General features: G+C 34.6%; 1 protein-coding gene across 2 annotated transcripts in view; it reads right to left on the reverse strand.

Moving 5' to 3' along the window:
* The window catches only part of ATP8A1 (ATPase phospholipid transporting 8A1), a 256,720-nt gene that overhangs the window by 73,895 nt on the left and 160,020 nt on the right, over nt 1-22,805 (reverse strand). For both annotated transcript variants that reach the window (XM_051966099.1, XM_051966098.1), the window contains exon 25: nt 4,643-4,815. In XM_051966099.1, coding sequence (XP_051822059.1) covers nt 4,643-4,815 — 173 coding nt within the window. The remainder of the gene's footprint in view (nt 1-4,642; nt 4,816-22,805) is intronic.

Consider the following 22,805-nt stretch of genomic DNA (forward strand, 5'->3'; position numbering starts at 1 on the left):
TCACGCCAAGAACAATACCCAAAGAAGTCCTTTATAATGCTGGATGTTGGGGAAGGGACTAACACTTTCATCTTATATTCTATCAAAATAACACAGGTGGTGGTGCTGGTGTTGGATAAGATTTAACTTTTTATATCAGCCAATGGTTGATTTAAAAACCTAATTTCACACACACACACACACACACACACACGTCATTTGTAGCAAATGATCTTAATGGGTATTAGTTCGTAGGATAGCCATAGAATTTATCAATGGAGTTGGAATACCTAATGAATCGAATCGAGCAGGAACAGCTGACTGCTATTGAAGCAAAATCTGGCCATTTAATATAGCTAATAAACTTATCTGGGCTTAGTCACATGTGTCTATGAGGGAAATACCTGCTTAACTTTTTCAACTTTATTCCTACTTTTCTGGGAAGCAAGTATGAGTTTGGGATTCATTAGGAGTTTGGAAGTCTTTCCCAAGCCAAACATCTGCTTGGCATTGAGAGTGTTTGCCGATTTTCTGGAAATGAAGCGTCTGCTGAACATTTATTAGCTGTATTTATGCTTCATGACTCTCTTTTAATGGAATATTTTTAGAGGAACCCTTTCTTAGAACGAGAATGCTAGGGGTTCCCAAAACTCTATTTAATGGGACCCTTTATTTAGGGTTCTTATCGCATCATAGCAGAAAATATACAAAGTGGTTCTCCAGATTTCTTTTCTGCTTGCAGGACCCCCTTAGTAAACCAAGGTGAAAGGTTCTGATTGGTATGTCAGTCCCAAGTGACAGCAGTTACTAAAATTGAGTCTCTTTACAGAGTGAAGGGAAAAAAAATAGCCTGGAAGGGGATTAAACTTTGATTAGCAATGTCGCAAGTAGGGAAAAATGCTTACTTCAATTTAACTTCTCTTTTTGAGAAGACATGGATACATAAATTATGTAGAAGAACAGTGATTGCCAGACAGTCTAAAAGCTGGAGGCTGTAAGCCAATTTTCAACCAACTGTCACAGAACATAAGTTTCAAAGTATGTTTAAACTAAACTGACAACTGTAGGAAAAAATGTAAAATAATTTTCAAGGCTGGCCTACCAGGACTGATGAGGACCTTGGAAGCCACGAGCTATTTAACGTAGACAATTTTCACCATTTTATTCCCACCCTTTCAAGCAGGGAGCCTTCAAAGAAGCATTACAAATGGTTATTGAAATAAAGCTGACCCAAGAAGGAGAGAAACCAACTCCCTGAAAAAAGAACACCTAAATAAAACAGATGCTCAGTTAAGACACATAGTATTCTGGTCTAAAGATGATGAAGGGTAGCAAGTTAGAGATGGAAGGGAATTTAAAAATGATTAAGTATAAGGATCTCATTTTGAGGAGGAAGATATAGAAATGCAGAGAGGTGAAGGGATTTGCATAACACTGTACACAACTTTTTGTTGCTCAGTCATTTTTCAGGTGTATATGATCATGATCCCATTTGGATTTTTCTTGGCAGAGATATTGGAGTGATCTGCCATTTCTTTCTCCAGCTCATTTTACAGAAAAGGAAACTGAGGTAAGTAGGGTTAAGTGACTTTGACCTTTGTGTAAGCATCCACAACTCACTGAGCTTTTGGGCTAGACCTAGCAAAGAAAAGGTCAAATCTTCATTAAGTGAAAGACTCCACCTATGTTATTTTAGTGAATTTTAATTGGATTCAATTGGCTTTAACTGGACACTGAATAATATACTGTACTTGATACCAGTGATCTACAACTGAGAGAACACTTACTGTCTGTCCTCAGTAAGCTGGCCATTTAGTTAGGGGGAATAACGACAAATATGCATGAAGAAATTTCAGTGATGTTGAAATAAAATATATTAGTTAAAATTTTAGGGGAAAAAAGAAAAGAAGTATCTAGAAAGTTTTACTGTCTGCTCTCAGTAAGCTGGACATTTAATTAAGAGGAATATGACAAATATTCATGAAGAAATTTCAGTGATGTTGAAATAAAATATATCAGTTAACATTTCAACATCACTGAAATAAAATATATCAGTTAAAATTTTATTTAGGGGAAAAAAGAAAAAGAAGTATCTAGAAAGAAATAAATGATTTCATGAGGCTTGTTATTCTGTACATTTCCTCAAATCTCTGGTTTCTTATTGAGGACCTTCCAGCTTTAAAATCCTTGCTTTGTTTGAGTAATAATTGTAATAATTACTATATTGAATTCCACACTAATATTTTAAAATATTTGTACAGACAAAAACTCTGAGGTGTTCGAAAAGAAGTATAATGACTAGTAAAATCAATGTTTGTTCTAAGCCTTTAAGGACGTGAAACTTTAAAGTCTTTAAACACCACTTTTATCAGGCGAACGTTTTCAAATTTTCTTCCTTGCTTGTGCTGATGTGTCGGGGAAGACGGGAATGGATTTAATTCTGAAGATGGAACGAAGCCTCGGAGCCACTTTACGTACTGTAAGACAGCTGTGTTTCCTTCTTTCACTGTAACTAAGACATGAGTCTTGAGGGAGAGAGGAGGATCAGATTGTGAATTCAGCTTAGGTGTGGATGGTGCCTGTAAGCATACTAAGTCTCAGAGACAAGACCACAAAGCCAAGGCTGAATATAAATAGGCTCTGGAAACCACTCTGTCCAGAGACTGTTTTGAAATATTGTGCAATGCTGACCTGGAGCCTCTCTGCAGAAAAGACTCGTCGGATAGGACCCTCGACAGAAGGGGATTTTGAGAACCTGAGAAAGGATGAGGGACACTTTCTTTTTCTCACAGAGAATGATAAACTGTTCCATCCCAGCTACTTTCTTAAGGGGCGAGAGTTTCCCCATTGACGCAGTGCTCGGGGCTCGGCTGAGCCAGGTGCCAAGGAGATGCCCTACGTCAGTGGTCCGGATGCCAGGTGGCCCTGTGCCAAGGCCCCTGGTGCCAGCGGGGAGCAGGGATGTAAATCAGCTAATGGCCCTGATGTAATGGTGGGCCTGAAGCCACGGACAGCACCAAGCAGGAAGCGGGACAAGATTCCTTATGGGAAAGGGGAGAATAGGAATTAAGACAATTAGAAGAAAAATGCTGAGAAAAGATATTTTACATTAAAACAAACAAAGGAGAGCACAATTCAGGGCCTGCACTGGGACCTCCAAGGTCCACAAACGTGTATAAAACAAGAGCACGGGAGGAAGAGGGCCCACACACATCTTTATAATCTCAGCTTCAGTCCTGATCTGCACGTGTATAATAGAATGTGATCCTCTCCTAAGGGCTTGGTGCCTTAAAGTTTCCTGAGGCCCATGTGCCTTGTGACTACTCCAGCACGGGATCTCTGGAGGCAATTTCATGAGTCAAGAACATATTTTTCCCCTCCCTTGACTCTACCTCCTAATTTCCCTCCCTGCTCTGCTATTGTTTAATTCTGTGGTTTAACACTGTGAAGGGGGAGAAAGGGAAGTTTACTGAGAAATATTATCAAAAAAAGTTTGGCTGTGTGATTATTTTTGCAAAAGAAAGTTGCTTCCCTAATATTTAAACTATATTATAATTTTTTATATTTTAAAAGTATAATTTTTTGGTACAGATTATTAGTTTAGATTCTAGAAGATCTGTACTTCCAAAAAGTAAGCAAATGGCCTTAAAATTAAATCAAGATTTATGTATATTTGATTGATCATTTATAAACTCTTTGTTATTATATTAGTTTAAACAGTAAATGAGGAACACTAAAAAGTCCTCACCAGTGAGATATCTGAAAGGCCATGATTGTACAGCATATTGCTCTTCAAACTCAATGCTATAATATTGGCAAAATGCTTTATTATCACATTCATTCATCTGGATTATAGGTAGGAAATAAAGAATGTATGAGATTTTTAAAAAGGTTACCATGCTAAGGAGAAGAAAGAGACCAGTTTAATTTGCTGATTACTTCATCTATCAGACTGTCTCTTGAAAATATGTAAATACAATACAAAGAATGAACACTTTAACATTTTAGAGATAAACAACAATTTCACAATCCCTGAGAAACTTAGTAAATTATCTTTGAAAGTATTGAAGCCAAAAAGATACATCATCCCTGTGTGGCTAAGTTATAGATGAACTTAGAAAGGCTGGCTCTCAGATGATATAGAGTCCATCTCTGTTTATTCTTATAGACTTTCCTGCCAGAATTTGCATTACATTCTGCTGGCTAATCATTCAAGAACCCAACATCTTCTCCAGGACATCCATCATGGGACAACTAAATAAAGCTTTAATGGAGCCTAAGTATCTTTGCGATAGTTTTATTTGTTTATATTCTAAATGATTCAAATAAGTATTTAAAATTGTACTGATCCATATTAAAATGTGGACTAGTAAAGATACCAAAATAGTCAATAAAGAATAGGAGGCAATGAAATGTAGAATTCTAAAATTAAAATGCAGCTAAAATGAAACAAATTCATAGCTCTTTTGTAAACATTTTTGAAAAAAAATTCAAAACTAGTAATTTATGTACGGAAATAGATAGTTTTTTAGGTTAGTGAAGTTTAAGTAAAAGTGCTTTGTGAGTAGCTCCTGAACAAACTCATATGAAGGAACATTTATACAGAAGATCTGAAATTCACAGTTCACTGGAAGGCTTTTCATATTAAGAACAACAAACTTACCTGCAACAGATAACAGCCTTGCAGGACAAAGCTAAATCCAGGAAGTACTGTCTCACTCCAAAAGTTAAGGCATATTTCAGAGTTTTGCCATCAATTATTAGAGCAAAATCATTTTCCTTTCTGAGAGCATCACCAAGAGTAGTACAATGATGGCTGAGAGTTTCTCTTGTTGCCTATAACAACACATAAACACTAATTATTGTTTAATCAAACTTTTTTTTTATTACAAAAGTAACAACTTACATTTGCTTAGTACCTTTTTTTTTTAATTATTATTATAGCTTGGGTAATTTTTCAGCATTGACCCTTGCAAAATCTTCTATTCCAACTTTTCCCCTCCTTCCTCCCCTCCCCCTCAGATGGCAGGTAGACCAATACATGCTAAATATATTAAAGTATATGTTAAATACATGTATACATACAGTTATTTTAATGCACAAGAAGAATTGGACTTTGAAATAGTGTACAATTAATCTGAGAAGGAAATCAAAAATGCAAGAGGACAAATGCTATGTAGTGGTTCACACTCATTTCCCAGAGTTCTTTTGCTGGGTGTAGCTGGTCCTATTCATTATTGAATAAATGGAGTAGTACCTTTTATTTTTTTAAAAAAGCTTTCAATGATCTGGATTTTTTTTTCTTTTTAAAATTACATTTTAGAATTTATTGTTTATTTTAACCATTCTTTATAATAAAGAATAAAAAAAGAAAGAGAAGGGAAAGGAAGGCAGTTCAGCAAATTTAACCATCACATGAACATTCTACACAGTTATCCACTTCTTCAAAGAAAGGAAGAAGGTATATCTTATATTTTGAGGGATCACCCTTGGTTACTAGGAAAATCAGTTGAGATTTGTCTTTTTCATTTACATTGTGTAGTAACTGTGTATATTGTTCTGCTTTCTTTACTTTGCAATAATTCTCATCTGTTTTCTTTTATTTTTCTTTATTCTTCTTATTTATTATTTCTTATAGCTCAGTAATATTTGATTACATGCTTATCTTCATAATAAATTTGGCCATTCATCATTGGGTGGGCTACTCTGTTTTTAGCTTCTTGTCACTGTAAAAAATTCCTGCTTTAGCTATTTTTGCATATACAGGGTTTGTCTTTCTGTCTTTTATCTTCTGGGGGGATCATCTCCAATTACCCTAATCCATATCTTTCCACTTGGAATGAGATGGCTGGTGACTCTGCACAGTCCACCCTTACTTATATGCACTCACTTCCATGTCATGACATCCCCTCCCTAATGTCATGGTCCTCTCTGAGGACAAAGGACAAATAACATCTTCTGGGGGGAGGAGGAGATACAGCTTCCAGAGGAATCTTTGAGTTCACATATATATCTTATTTGAGCTTCAAAAATTACTTTTCTTCCTCAGGCAGTTTTGTGTATAATATAATAATTGTTTTAAATGAGGGTTATATATTATGTTATTTACATAGCTAAATCATTATTATTTTTCACAAACAAGAGAAGCAGGGATGTAGGTTATCCCCAAGTAATTTACAGTTGATTTGGAATGAGTTTCTGTACTTATATATGAATATGGCTAAAAACTGATGCTCTTGACTTATAAAAATACTTTAAACAAAAAAAATCCAACTATATTAAGTGAATTGGTCCAGCTTCCCCATCCTACCTTTCCTGTACTTTCCTACACTTGATAGTATATAGAGTGTGTACTTCTGAGAATGATGTCAAAGACCAAACTCAAAGTGTTCTTTTGTAAAATTCAAAGATCAAAACTTCCTTGAAAATGGGGGGAAATGATTGGAACTTCCTTTTCATTTTTTTTTTTTTTCTCAGCACACAATTAAGAAGATTAGGGAACAATAAGAAACAAAGTCAGATTTTCACTGGGAAATCTATAGCAGAGCAATTATGTGGAATATGTGTGACTATGTAGAATTTATTAGATAGGTGAATATTTTTTTAAATCAAAGTTTGTGCATGCCGTAACTGAAGAGCAGTATGTGTAGATAGTGCCAGGAATGATGGAATTTGTGGCAGAAGGACTGGGTTTGAATTTTAGTTTTTATAAAAATGTCCATCTTTGGGTAACTAATTTTGTTTTTTGAGGCTTCAGTTTCATTATCTATAAATTGAGGTGGTTGGACTCAAAGTCTTTTAAGGTGATTTCCAGTGCTTATCAGTCCTCGAATGAAAAAAAAATAATCCTTACTTATTTGATGACTGCTATACTTTTAACCACAAACTTCTGCTACATTGCCCATTACATGGAAGCCATTTTTCAAGTCCTACAAATTAGGAGATTTTGCTCACTCAAATCTCTCCTTATTTATTTATTTTTTCAAATAAACTAAATTACTCATGAGCCACAGAAAAACTTGCAATTATTGTCAAGGATGAGCCATGAAGCTAAAATAAAAACCAGGTAAGTCACAAATTTGTGTGTGAATGCCCTCATTAATTAGCCTGAGGGATACAGCTAAGAAAAAAGAAGATTCTCTCTTCCTAATATTTTTTTTCTCTCTTCTAAGACATTCTCTGAACCTTTTGATTTGTTAAAGACCTCTTATTTATGGCATAAATGTGCCTGGACTTTTTGATAATTATCACAGATCTTTAAAAATCAAAAGGTGTCAGAAGATATAACAGAGAAGAATAACATTTTTTAAAAGGTGAGTAAAAAAAAAGACCTCATTCTAAACTGAATTCTCCTGTCAGCCCACCTAAGGTGATATGCAGAAAAACACACACAAATGTGAAAAAAAAAAATTTAAATTTAGCTTTTCTTGGAATTAGCTTGTTGCCTATGCATTGTCAATTATGTTTTTCTTATTTTTTTAAACTGCATTTAAATTTATTTTGTTTATGTAAATTTATTACTTCTCTCTAAGTCTTGAGGACATACTTTATGGCCATATTGCATTGAAGCTTATCTCCTGGAGTCAGGGGTAGGTTTATTAGTATATGTTGCTCTATTTTATTTTTGTCTCTTGAAGGAAGAGATGTTTAAACATTTGAATTTGACAGCTTGTGAAAGTGAAATTTCAAAAATAAGCTAAAATGAAATAGAGAATGAATACAAGAACATATAGTACTATAGAATGAAACCATTATTAATTTCCCCCTTTTCTCCTCTCCTTGCCCCTTCCTCCCTTTTACATATCTTCTTTAGAGTGGAAAATAGCATCTGCTGTTACAATTAGAACAGTTTCTGCACTATGAGAGATCAAGATGGTTCCATGCTGGGAATAGGTAGAAAGCTGGTCAGGGAGAGTTAGCAATCCAGAGAGAGGGTGTGTGGTATCCCTAATCAATGAATTTAAAAATTGAGCTGTTCATTGACATGTGGTCAGACCAATAATTCTACATGAGAAAGCATGAATGGGTTGTGATCTTCAAACATCCAGAGAAGTATTAAAGTTCTAGAAAGGAGACAGTTTTCTGTAATACTACCATGATTATTTCCCACAAGTCAGTTAGTCAATAATTATTTTAAGGCATTTAGTACACGCCAGATTCTGCTGGGGATACAGAGAAAGGCAAAAGGCACTTCTTGCTGTCAAAGAACTCAGCCTTGTGCATTCTAATCTTTTTGCTTTGTGGAAATCATTTCTAATTCTTGGTGAAACACAGGTGTTCTTTATCATTAACATATGATCACACTGCATAGAAATCAACTTCTGTGTTGTTTTACTGATTTCCCATGCTAACAATTCTGTCATCTATATAATAGCTTTTTTTTCTTTTTCATACACTAATGAAAAATGTTTCCATGCTCTTATCCAAATATGATGCATATTATATATATATATATTTAAATAGGCACATATACACATATATATATATCTATGTATATGTATATATACATATGCACATATATGTCTATATTTAATCACATATGTAAATAAGCATATATATATAAACACATAATTTAACTCTAGGCTTTGTTAGTCATACATATTTTTTTAACACCTCTGAAGCTTAAGTTTATTGAAATGGAATTCTTTTAATAGATTTGCCCAAAGGTTACACCTTTGCCTTTGGAATTATTAAAATGTCTGAGATTACTTTTTAGTAAAGTGTCAATAACTTCTAAATACAGAGAAAGATTCTTTACTTCTTTTGTTGGCTACTATTTCTATCTGCAGTTCTCCACCTCCCCCCCCAAAAAATACCCAAAGTAAATAAAACTTTCTTCTTTTACTTCTAACTGCACTTATTTTCTTTGGACTAAAGCTTTTCAATTTTATATTATAAACATTATTTGTTTTGTCTTTTGTTACCATCTTTATCCCATATTTTGTCAAAAATTACACTCATCTTTAGCTATAAAAGGTATTTTCTTTACCACTCTTTCTAATTTAAGTCATGCCCTTTAATAGTGAGACCACATAACCATTTGTCATAGTCATAGTTTGTGTTAGAAGTAAGAGCGGAATCCAGAAATTCCTTGATTTGAGAGAAGCTTTCTAAATTATCTATACCAAATTATCTCTTCAACTGAGATAAAGGGGAATTATAAAAGCTGAAGACATAAACAGAAAAATAAATTTAATGAAGAAATATTATACATTAAGTCCAAGAAATATACTTACCCAAGTGGTTGGATTATTTTTTTTAATGGAACAAATAGAACACAATGGCCCAATGAAACAAGAAGCAATATTAGGGAGAAAAAAGGTAAAAAGACTGAAAAATAGGATATCAAAAGAGGAAAGAAAATTTAAGAATCATCAAGCTCCCTGAAAATCATGACCAAACAAAAAGCCTGAGTTCTGTATGTGGAAAAAATCATAAAAAATATAAAAGTAACCTATTAGAACCTCAAGACAAAATAAAAATGAGAAGAATCCATTGGCTACTTCCTTTATTAAAAAACCTAAGAATGGTATAAGCAAAATCCAGATTTTCTAAGTCAAAGAAAAAAAATTAATTTTAGTCCTGTCTTCTCCACAGTTGGATACCCCTACTTGGTCAGACTCGACAGTCTATCACAATCCCTGGCTTCTGGTTTTGTCTCCTGGTGGTCCAACATGGGAATTGATCTTTTAGGTCTCTACTTTTCTTGCACAATCTCCAGTAAGAAATTCTTGCACAATGATCCAACTGAGCATTAGTTCTGTGTCTTGCTATGGGCCTGACAGGCTCCAATCATTATTTTTTTCATTATTTTACATGTCATTTTACAAGGAAACTTTTTAGGAATACAATCACAGAAGAAACCTTTGCCAAATGAAATCTGACATAATTTTATAATGAAATAAAATGGAAGTCCTGAATTGGGTGGAATCAGTTATAGGATGAAGATGTCATTTTATTTTTGGCAAAACTAGACTTGGCAAAGTTGGATGTGACAAGGGACTGGAAGGGCCAAGAAAGCCAAAGACCACCTCAGAGCTCTAGTCTGTAATCTTGTAAAGTATACCTCACTTTAAGTCAATACTTCTGGTCTATTAATTCTGTGAAAAATACAGAGATTTCTCTGCAAGGGTTCTAGGATATCTTACTCAAGAATATGCCCAAGGAAAGTCTTAAAAGAAAAGACAAAAAGGTAGTTAGAAGAAATATAGAAGTGAATATAAACATGTTCAATTTTATACACAAGGAAGAGAAAAAATATGAAATAGATTATAAACACAAAGTTTAAGATGGGATGCTTTGACCACTAAACTTGCCTTGTTTTCAGCTGTTTTGACTTCAACAAAAACAAAAAGCTAAATTATATACTAGATTACTATATCCTTGTTTAAATGGTATCCTTAAGGTGACCCCCCAAAAAAGTACTGAGAAAAGCGGATAATTTTTTTATCCTTTATCTTGTCTGTAGGTCATACTTCCTCCCAAAATAATGAAGTGATCAAGATAGTACTGTGTTAATGTATTTAAATTACTGTATATTCTTGTCATGGCTTAATATTTCTATTAAACTGGTACCTGGAAGAAAGCCCAATCATTCATGTATGATCTGACAAGGGGAGAGTACAGTGACACTGTTTTTTCCCCTCCATCTGATGGACACTAGAATTCATGAGCTTTTTGGGTTGCCACGTTGCATTAATGAATCATGTTGAGATCACAGTCCATTAAAACTCCTAAATCTTTTTCACAAAAAACTATCATTTAGCTATACCTTCATTTGTTCCATACTTGTGAAGTTGATTTTCTGAACTCAAGCCTACAATTTTACATTTAATTCTATAAATTTAAGGGTTTTTCAGATTTGGCCTATTATTCCACATTTAAGATTATCAGAAATTTCAAAGCAAGAGAAGAAATAAAAGAAATTTAATCTAACTTGCATATTTTATTAGCCCTTTGGTGGTCTTTGCCACCACCTAATCATCATTTAAGACATGTGGTATTTGAAAATTTATGGTCAAGTAATATTTCTCTCTCTCTCTCCTCCATGATTATAATCTCCAAATATTCACACTCCAAAGTTATTACAAATTAGCAGAACATTCCAACAGTGTTCTTTACAATATCTTATAGCCAAAAACAAATATGAAAAATGTTAACATGTTCTTAAACAAAGAGTTATGACTCCCATAATAGCAATTTGTATAAACTATTGGACATTGCTTATTTTTCTAGAGTGTTACTAATTCCACAGTTTCGTGGATATTTTAGGTGTTTTTAAGCACAGTGTCTAGGAACTAGAAACTCAAACCACTCCAGTTTGATTCTCGTATGAAGTGGTAGAGAAGAAAGAGAACTAAGGAAGACATGACTGGCTGTCTAGAAGAAGGTGAAAATTATACTTACGATATGACGGTCCCCTTGGTAACTGTCTCAAACAGTATCAAATGAAAAATTACTGAGCTTTATGTTGAAGGGGCCTGGAATCGCTAACTTCCCAAGTTACACCAACATAGAACTTTTAAAGGCACATATAAGTAGAATATATGAAATATAAAGTGATTTTTTTTCCTCCCACCAAAAGCAAGGGTAGAGAGGAGTTGACACAATGGAAAAAAAGGGTCAAAGATGCTTCAAAGCCAGGATTACTTTGATGTTTTTTAAATGGGAGCATTTAATAAAAATAAATTGTGAAAGATTATAAGATCAAAGACTTTGAGGTTCAAAAGTCATTTAGTTTAACTTTGGCATTTTACAGATGAGGAAACTCAGACCCAAAGAGGTTGACTTTGGAAACAGGAATATCTAGGGTGGAATGCTGGTTTAAAAACTTACTCAGTGGTTTAGTACATCTCAGAATCCTCCAAGTCAGGGCTTGCGACACTCAATCCCCTCCCAGGTCCCTTCATGATCCTAGATTAGATGGAGTAGGCTGCAAAGCCAGGATTCAAAGGGAAGTCCAACAACAAAAACCAGATCTGATTCTCCTTATGCTATACCAGTGATTCTCAACCCCTGGAGTTCTGGGACCCCTAGACAATTATGCATGTATGTATGTATGTGCTTACAACTTTATCTGCCAAGAGTATTTGTTTATTTAGGTCATGTCAGTCAACATTTGCCATCTTACAAATAAAAGATGAAAATACTTTTGACTTTGAGACCTGACCATTCTTTGAGAATACCTGTCCTTTACCCCTTGGTCCTTAGACCAAGAGAGAGAGAAACAGAATAAAGACACTTAGAATGTCTCATTATTTAAAAACCAAAAGTCCCTTTGATGCATTTCAAGCACTCAAATTCTAGTTTAGTTGGGAGAAAGGCTCTATCTCCCCTGTGGTTATTGCCCTTTGTAATGTCAAGCAGACAAAGGAATCAGACAAGCAAGAAAAGGCTTTTCTGAGGGAATCTGTGGGCTCAAATAAATATGTTCACAGAACCGGGGGAAATGGTTCTGTTCTGAGCAGGGGCTATTGCTGATCAGGCCACCTTCCAGGTGCAAAGCTTAGTAATGATGGGACCTGCAGCTCTGCACTAGTAACTAGTGTCTACTATCATCCCAGCAAAGAAATCCTTATTTAAATCGCCAACATATTTGCTTCCTCTTTACCTTCTCAGGGTCTGAATCCTTAGAACTGAGGTTCCTACTACTTTTTCTGGAGCTGCAGGATCACCAGGCTTCTTAACAATTCTTCTTTTATTCTCTGCAGCTTCTGACACTGTAAATCTCTATTTCCTCCTAATAGGCAGCCTGCATGCCCTATGGGTAGCATCCCTATCAAGAAAAAGTGAAGGTAGCAGTACAATCGGTGCCCCATTAGAGCAAACTTATGGGGGAGGTATACATAGCACAGGATGAATGGCAGGGAAGGGGGGTGATTTTTGCCATTACGGGGAATATCAATTAACCAGCACTCAATAAGTGCCAAGCATAATGTCTGGTCCTGGGAAATAAAACACAGTACAATCCTTTATCATATGAGCTTACATTCTCCTGGGATAAATAACATATTTATAGATACATATAACATACATACATATACATATATATATAATACAAACATATATGTGATACAAACACACATATATAATACATACATGTATAATATATGTGCTACAAACATATATATATATATATATATATATATATATATATATATATATATATATATAAATGAAAAAAATTCAGTGGTTGGAAGACCTGCTAACTGCTGAAGGAATTAGGAAAGGCATTTAGAGTGGTAATTGAGCCCAGCTTCAAAACACAAGGATTACAAATAAGAGAGAAAGAAGGGTGAAGAAGGAGAGTATTGAAAGCTAGGGAATAATGTATGTAAAGGAATGGACATGGAAATCATATGTTGCAGACAAGAACAGCAGGTAGACCAGTGTGGCTGGAACACAGTTGGAGTTGGATGGAGGGGGAGTAAATGCATAATTAGTGAATAAATATTTTCCTTGGTTTCTATGTCTTAAAAGAAAAAGCATGTATATATGCATATGAATGTGTATATACGTATACATATTTATATATATATGTAAATTTGGGTGTTTTTTTTTTAGGAGAGAAGCAAGATGAGGTCGCGATAAGATTGTGAAATGCTTAAAAGGTCAAACAGAAGAACTTGCATTTTTTCCTTAGTGCAGGGAACCACTGAAGCTTACTGAGCATGGCCAGACAGGTGTACTAGGAACATCCATTGGGCCACCATGCAGAGGAACTGGACAGAGAATAAACTAGATGGAAAGACATCAATCAGGATGAATTCGCAAATCCATTTGATTAGGAGAGTATTTCACCCTTGCCAATTATCGTGTAATACAACAATAGATTGTGTCACATAATAGAAAAGCTGCTGGTGTAAACTGTTATCCCAATAAATTCATTGTAAGCTCCCTGAGGGTAGGGATCATGTTTTATCCTTCACTTCAGCTTTTCCACAGTGCTTTACACACAGCAGGAACTTAAAAACCAGTTGTTGTGTTATGTCATATATTAATGTACGCTCTATTCCCATTTAATTTTCATTGAGCAAGGAGAACAGGGGACAGAACAAAAAGCAAGAAAGCAAGAAAAGTAAAGGAAAGAAAAGAGAGCAAAGTGATGGGAATACCATGAAATGATTTAAGCATTACTGTGTGTAAAGGTTTTACAAAAGCCTTCATGGTGATTATTTCACATAATCCCCTAAATGCCTAAAATTTGAGCTTTGTGTTAACTTTTTTTCACTGGTGATAGAATGACTCAAGTGCAGAAGGAAACATTTTCTCAGGATTTATGCTGGCATATATCCCGTTGAGTTACATTTTCCTGGAAGAAGCTGTTCTCAGTGTATAGCAGCACAGGCCCCTGAAGGTGAATAAATTATTCAGTTTAAAGCTTAAGGAAGGCAATAGTAGGGGCTAGGCCAAAACTGCTACTACCAAGAAAACAGTTTTAAACTGAAAAATAAAGGGGGAGAAAGAAACTGTCCACATCAGGGGTTCTTAATATTTTTTCTGTCACGGACCCTTTTGGCAATCTCGTAGAGCATATAAACCCTTCTCAGAATAATGTTTTTAAATGCATGAAATAAAATACATAGGATTATGAAATGAACCAATTAAAATGAAATATAGTTGTCAAAAATATATTCTTTAAAAGCCAAATTCATGATTCCAGATCAAGAAACACTGGTTTACATTGGTTTATTAATAGGAAAGACTAATAAGAGTGGGTACAATGGAGGAAGAATAGCAGTCGAGACATCCTGAAGATAAAAAATTTCAATCAGTAATCAATAGACAAAAGAAACCAAAACAAGAAACAAGGTCCTCAAATGTATCTATATACAGATGCACAAAATAGAAGCGAGAGTAAGCAGAACTAGTGACTCTTACAAGGAAGTAAATTTGATTTATATTATTGAGGCTTGATGGGATGAGAACCGTGACTGGAATATGGTTTGGGGATAGAGATATCATATTCAAAAGAAATGGGAAAAATTAAAAAGGTAGGGGATTTAAAGGAGTGAGAAGCATTACACAGCTAAATGTACTAAGAATTTTGGTAAATCCTGTATATCTAGAAGCTATCGTTGAGGAAATCCTGGAACCAGAGGAAGAAGCAAGGAAAAACAGAAACGATGATCATTAGAACACATTAACAGGTTTTTGTGTTTGTTGTTCAATTAGGGTTTTTTTTTTTTTGGCAAAGATACTAGAATGGTCTGTTTTTTCCTTCTACAGATCATTTTATAGATGAGGAAACTGAGTCAAGTAGGGTGAAGCGACTTGCTTGGATCACCCCACTGAAGCCAGATTCAAATTCTGGAAGATGAGACTTCCTTACTCCAAGCTTGGTACCCAATCCACTCTAGCTACCCTACCAACAGGCTACCCGAGAATCAAGAGAAAATAAATGAAAAATTTATAGAAGAGAACCCAAATCTCCCACACAGAAAAGATGGTATCGTTTCAATTATCCTGATACCTACAGGAACTCTATCCCTGCCAAAGCACAGCAGCTAATAACTGTGTGACTCATTTTAATAATAGTTCCATCCTTTTTTAACGGGTAAAAACTAAGCAGGGAGAATTCTATTCTGGATATAATTCTCACAATTAGGGGAGACTGGGTAACTGGGGTAGAAATTATGGGAACTTTGGGAAGAAGTAAGCTCTCCCTTGCAGAGTTTATGGAAAAAAAAAAGGAGGGGGAAACTGGGCATTCAGTCTGACGTGTATATTACTAGATTTGGGGAAAACAGCCTTCAAAATGCTCAGAAAAAAAACTCATTTTAGGTGTCCAGAGAAGATGATTCTAATGGGAAAGTGAGCCCAAGAGATATGAGCAGGTCTCAAGAATGGAATTCTTGCAACATAAAAGCAAACAACTTTATGAAGAAGAAAAACAGAAGTTGTCTGAAAGGACTGATACAATTGTACAGAGAATTCCAATTTAGATTTTAAAACCATATATATATATATATATATATATATATATATGTAGAAGGAAAGGTAGATTATGGAATATTAATTCAAATTGATAACATAGTATTGACTGTATTGTAATATTCTATAGTATTGTAGCATTCTACAATATTTTAGACATGCTAAAATCCAGAATGAAATAAGGCTGCCTAGGAAATCTAATGAAAATAAAGTGCCTAATTTTTCTTTTAGTTATATTGGGAAAAAAGTAGAGTTAGTGTAGGGGAAAGTACAGCTCCTTAGAATATGGATGACAGAATGATGATAATTGATCAAAGAGAGGAGGTGGAATTGCCTAATTAGTTTTTGTTTGGTTTCTCTACTAAAGATATTGAACTTTGTAATGGAAGAATGAAACAAATATGTCTAGAATTAACATCAAATGTGTTTTAGGAGATACGTATTCTAATCTAATCTAATATTTTAAGAAAAGCATTTAGCTGACCTTGAATTCAAGTCACAATTATATCCCAAATCGGCAGATGGGATTACTGAGTCACCTTTAATGATCTCTTCTTTGAAATATTGTGAAAATAAAGGATTTGGAACTGAACTGGCAAATAGAAGAAAATAGGATCTGTGAATGATACTATGATGGATTTGGTCACTTATCTAATAAGAGAGAACACTAGCTATTTTCTCTAGTCCCCACAGATTCACCAACAATTACAACCCTTCAAGAGGTATTTTGTGTCAGAAGTTGAGCAATAATGGGTGAAGCCATATAAGAAAGAAAGAAACCCAACAAAATACTTATGTTATAAAAATGAAGAATGCCAAAGCCTTCATGCATTCAATCCATATCCTGCTAGCCTCCAAGTTGAGACAGAGCCCATTATCTGCCCATGGGCTGCCTCTTTTGGAATCCACTCAAAATTTCCATCCTATCCTACTGCAGAGACTGCCATCATATTTCATCCTTAGCATCATCAACATCATCCAGTTGCAATAATCAACTTTTTTTAGTTATGTGTGTGGTAGAGAGGCCTAAGGGGAAAATTAGGCTTCCCTTTGCCTGAGGTAGCCCATAAATAAAAGTACTCCAAAATAGCAAACTTTATAAGAAATACTCATTTTCTTTCCCCAATCTTTGCCTCATTTCTCAATATTGCAAAAATTGGCATTCTTTGATTCAGCAATAGGATCTGAAAATGAAGAAATTTGGGACAAGAGACTAGTGTGTATGCATTTGGATGAAGGAAGAAATGAACCCCAAAGATATTAACATATCAAACATGGAGCCAATTTAAATAAGCTGAAATTTATTAAGAAGAGACGTGAAGTCTTATATTTGAATTAAAACATTTTACTTCATAAGTTGGGAAAAGCTGGATAGTAATTTGGGGAAAAAAAAACCCTGAGGTTTTGGTGGACTGTAAGCTCCAATAGTTAGTGGTATAAGCAATATAGCCACCAAATAGGATAATGTAATCACATGATATTAAGATAGACAGCTTCTTGGAATAAGAAAACAATCATCCTTTTTATATTATATTCTGGTCAGACTAAATCTGGAGTATTGTATTTTGTTCTGGGTATCACAGTTTAAGAAGGATGTTATAAGTTGGAGAATTTCCATAGGATAGCAACCAGACTATTTAAGGGCTTCAAAGCCTGCCCATAAGAAGACTGGTAGAAGAAATTGAGAATGTTTTATAAGGCAAGGACATTTAGGAGTCCCCAAATACTTGGCAGAAGGATTATATTTATTTCATTTGATGGCAAGAGTCACAAAAGCAAATTTAGACTTCATAAAAGGAAAAGATTCCTAATAATTACAATTGTCTAAAAGTGGAACAGACTGCCTCAGGGAGCAGTACCCTCCCTTTTGTTGGAAGTCTTTCATCAAAACAAAGGCTGGATGGTCATTTTTGGATTTTGCTACAAAATGGAATCCTTTTGGGGACATGGGCTAGGCTTGATGGTTGCTAAAGTCCCTCCTAACTCTAAACTTCTGCAATTCTATGAAATAAGAAATCCCTGCAATTTTAGAGTGGTAAATAAATCTAAAGCCAAGCTTATTTCCTTGTTATCAACTCCTCATTTGCCTTTGATTACTGCCAGAAAAGTCACCTTGACTTAATAGTCATGTGGACCATTATCCAAACATATAATCATGAACCACCTATTTCACGTGTAAGAACTTTACAATTAAAGATTCTTCTTAGTTAAGGAACTGCTTCAAAACTTTTAAGTACAGGGGACTCCAAAATTTATCATTGAGATACTTATTTTTCTTATAAATTTCTTCTGTGCCATAAAATTATTAGTGAGTATGGAGATGTTAAGGATTTAAAATTAATAGGGAAGAGTAAGGGAATGAACATTTATATGATTTAAATAATATATAACTATATATATTTATATAATATCTCTGGGCCAGGTACCACGATAAAGGTTTTTATAAAGCACTTAACAAATATCTCCTTTGATCCTCATGACATAAAGTGCTATTACTATCATGACTTTAGATTTGAGGAAACTGGAGTGGACAGAGATCAACCACTTGTTCAAGGTCACACAGCTAGTAAGTGTTAGAGGCTAAGCTGGACACAGGTTTGCTGACCCCAAACCCAGTGCTCTATCACTGAGCTACCCAGCTGCCTCTGCAACACTGTACTAACCAACTAGGGGGCTTGGTCCCCCACGGTAAATTATTTGGGTATATTGGGATTGCTATAGGCACAAGGGAAGCAAACACTCCTGTTAATAAACTTGAAATATTGAAGGATTAAAGTATGACTTCAATATTTTTCAACAAATTGTTTTGTTATAATGTTGACACGACCTTAAATCAGTAAAGAAATGGGAGCATATGATTTGTGATATATTGTTTTCATTCTTTTATAACATTAATTTTTTTCTAATCTGTTTCTTTCCATTGTAGCAAAGTTGGCATTCCTCCCTGAGGTCTACTTTTAGTAAGCTACGTGCCAAACAATATACAAGCAATTTTAACACTCTTCCTACCAACGCAAATGGCTAACCAGATTTTTATATCTGAAAAAAACAACACATCACCTTTTTTTTTTTTTTTTTGGTAATTTCAGCTCCAAAGAAAATGTCACATTTAATTTTGTTCTCACAAAAAGTATGTTTTAAAAAGCGCTTTTGCTCCTGGGGTTGATACCTCAAGCACCCTGGAAGCTAAAATAAGGTCTTAAGTAAAATTTTCAATGCATGAGAACCTACACCATTTTGCTTGTAAAAAGAGAAAAATCCATAGTAGCAAACCGTCAGTAACTCTAGTGAAGAAAATGCAGTGTTTTAAACATGCCGAAATGACTTTTCAAAGCAGCATAAAATTTATAGTAAGAGACTTAAGGGGCATATCAAAACAAAACCTCAAGTAGCCCAATTTTTTTTTCTGGAATCAAGTCAATAACTTGCTTATTCTGGATTCTATTCAGAAGTCATTCAGCAGTGGCTGGTTCCCCAGACAGTTAAACTTGACTGAATAATACATACGTATTGAGCTTCATAGGGTGTAGATGACAACTTCACAATTATATTCTGAGCAGACTCATGCAGAGGGATAGCATTTTATTTCATACATGATTTTGGTGGTATCAAATTCAGATAAAGGGAATTTCTTTGGTCCAGGAGGAGAACTGTGTTTATTAAGGGAGGAGAAAAAAAGCAATATAACAAACTGAAGTTGGTTTAGGGCCACAAATTCACTTACTGAGCAGGAACATTTGCTACACAGTTTGTGTGGACTCATTAAATAGTGGTTAAAAAAGGGTTTTATTTGTCATGATAGGGTGGCAAGGGACATTAGTGAGAGATATAGCTTTGACATATAAAGCTCTCTGGCTAAGAAAGGATTTCAGCTCCAGATGAGATGAGCAGAAGATAGAAAGTAGAGACACTGATCAGTGGGTCTACATAATTAGTAGGTGAAAACAAGAATGAGGACCGTTTTTCGTGAGAGCCTCGAAGACTGTTGGAACTTCTACCTGCTACAGATTTAGATGTTCAAAAATTTTCTAACTGCTACAGTCTCAATACATCATGTCCCTGTCCTCCGTCACTACCTTTCAGCAACAAACAGTAGACTTGAACCCTTTCTAATCCCTTTTAAGGGTGAGGAGACATTGGAAAATGGAAATAGCAGCTCCCTGTAGAATCACGTAGCCAGAACTAAATTACAGAGGGAAGTGAGACATGGTTCCTCTGCCTAAGTATGTGTGTGGTTACAAAAGGCATGGAGGAAAGGATATTTAGTCTCTGGATGGGGCCGGTTCTGATCCCTCAGAAATCACATGGGTCAGGATCTGAGGCCCATGAAATATATATACACACACTGAAGTGAAGGGCAATTTGGAGAAATAGAAGCAAAAAGCAATTAAAAGAGAAAAGGAGAAGAATAAGTACCCACAAATGGACATATATGCATATGTAAATCAATAGTACCTACTATGTGTAAAAATGATAAATAATATTATGATAAATAATAACATTTGACCTTTTGTAAGATTGGTGTTATTATTATATTCATTTTCCAGTTGAGGAAACCGAGGCAGATAGTGATTAAATGATTTGCCTAGGATAACACAGTTACTAAGTGTCTGAGATTGAATTTGAATTCAGTTCTTCCTAATTCCAGATCCAGTAGTCTATCCACTGCACCTCCTAGCTACCAGGGACCCATGATCTCTATAAAAACAGGACATATTGATCTTGAAAACAAGCTGCATAGAGAAAATTTAAGTATTATAAGTTTCTCAGAAGAACTTTACAAGTAAAAACAACAACAATCTGAACATATAAGAAAACTGCCCAGATCTTTAGAATATAGAAAACAAAGTACAAATTGAAAGAATTCGTAGTTGGATCATAGGAAGAAGCAAAAAAACCCAAACTCTAAGAAAATCCCAAATCCCATGTTGCAAATTCCAACACACATAGCAGTGAAATTGAAAAATTCCAATGGCAAACAATAAAATCTACAAGCAATCAAGAGAAAGATTTTCAAATAAAAAGGGCAAGAAATGCAAATAATGCAGAATTAAATCACAGGAAACTGCAGAAAGGAATGAAATTATATATTCTGAAAAGCAGAGGAACTCAAAATGCAAACAATGATGTCACACCCTACAAACCACATTAGATCAATATCCAATAAAAGAGAGATATTTAAAGTATTTCTAGAAAATAAGTTGATACGAGCATATTATTTGCTTGGAAAGCATCCCAGACTATAAAAACAGAAGGGTAAATACAGCTACCAAGATATGATAACTATTCCATACTCTAGGTTAATGAAATTAAAACTATTTCATTCAACAAATGCTTTGTAAAGACACCATAGGTGAGACAGTATGGAGAAGGAACCTAAGTACACAGGCATATGAAGGCCTGAACTAAGTAGTGGTCAAATGAATGAAAAAAAGATGAGGGCTCAATTTATGAAACTTAATAAATGATTGTATAAAGGTAAAGGAGTGAGAAGAATTAATGATGGCTCCAGGTTTGCAAACTAGGTTTCCCTCAATGGAAACTGAAATTTTGAATAATATAATACCTATTGTATTTATGCCCTTTGTAATTGAAAAAATAACAACATTGTAATCTATGCCATGATCTCAAGGGAGCCCAAGCTTTTGTAAACTTAACAGTTCATTCAAAGTAAAGGTAATAGTTTCCTCTGAAAAGAGTCTTAAATAAAATAAACCAGCTTCATAATGGGCAAACTTCTTGGGGCAGCTTGGCCCTGTCCTCAGTCCAGGAAGCATCAAAGCTGTTTATGAGATTAGGGACACAGAGAATATGATAGTTATAACCCTTATCATTGTATAATCTTAGCTCTTCTTGAAAGAGATTTTTGCTCAAGAAAAAAAAAATCTCTTCTCATTGTGTTGCCATGTAGATTAAAGAGAATTCAGAATAATGAATTCTTAAATTCCTATTTAAATTCCTGTTTGATAAATTTTATATTTTTGTGGAATGATTAGCTTAGAAGAAGCATTTGAAACGGCAATAAGAAGGGGATAAGATGAGTTCTAAGAATGATTCCTAAATGAATAGTCTTGGGTTATATCAATGGAAATACATTTCCAAAAAAGGGAAATTAATAATCTCATTTTGTTTTTCATTGGCAAGGCCAGATTAGGAGACCTGTTTCACTCTGGACTTCAGATTATAAAAGAAACACTTCTGAGTTGGAACATGTCCAGATGATTGTCCCTGTGTAACTGAGGAAACCTAAAACTATTATATGAAGAAAAGTTTAAAAATCTGGAAACACTTAACTTTATAGATGAGGGGATATAGGAATCATGCTAATGGTGTGAACTATGTGGCCTGTTATGAAGAGAAGATTTAGATTTCAGACGTCATTTTGTACAGTAGAATTGGGATTAAGGGATTGTCATTCACTATTTTTACATGTGTTAGGGAGGGTGACTGGATTTGTGATTTCATTGATACAGAGAACTCAGAGGTAAGGAAATTCCCTCTTCAATGCAGGTAGGCATTCCCCCCCCCCCCATAGTCCTAAGAACACTGTCTAGATTAAAGCTTTTTAAACTATGGTTTATGACTCTATATGGGGTTGTATAACTAAATGCAGGTGAGGAAAATTAGGCAAGCGTAAAAGGTATCAAATATTCTTCTTGATGAAAAAATAAACAAACATGCATTTTGTTACTATGCAAACCAGTTTCCATCTTTAATAAATGGGAAAATTATATGTATGTCTAAGAAATATTTTAAGATAAATTTCTTAATGATTTATCACCAGTAAATGTTTGATCTGTATACCTATTTTATATATACAGAATTGTATAAACATTTCTCAGGTGGAAAGGGGTGTGGATAGGAAAAAAAATTAAAAACTGATCTAAAGCCCT

This window comes from Antechinus flavipes, chromosome 6 (assembly GCF_016432865.1).
Source record: "Antechinus flavipes isolate AdamAnt ecotype Samford, QLD, Australia chromosome 6, AdamAnt_v2, whole genome shotgun sequence".
Lineage (NCBI taxonomy): Eukaryota > Metazoa > Chordata > Mammalia > Dasyuromorphia > Dasyuridae > Antechinus > Antechinus flavipes.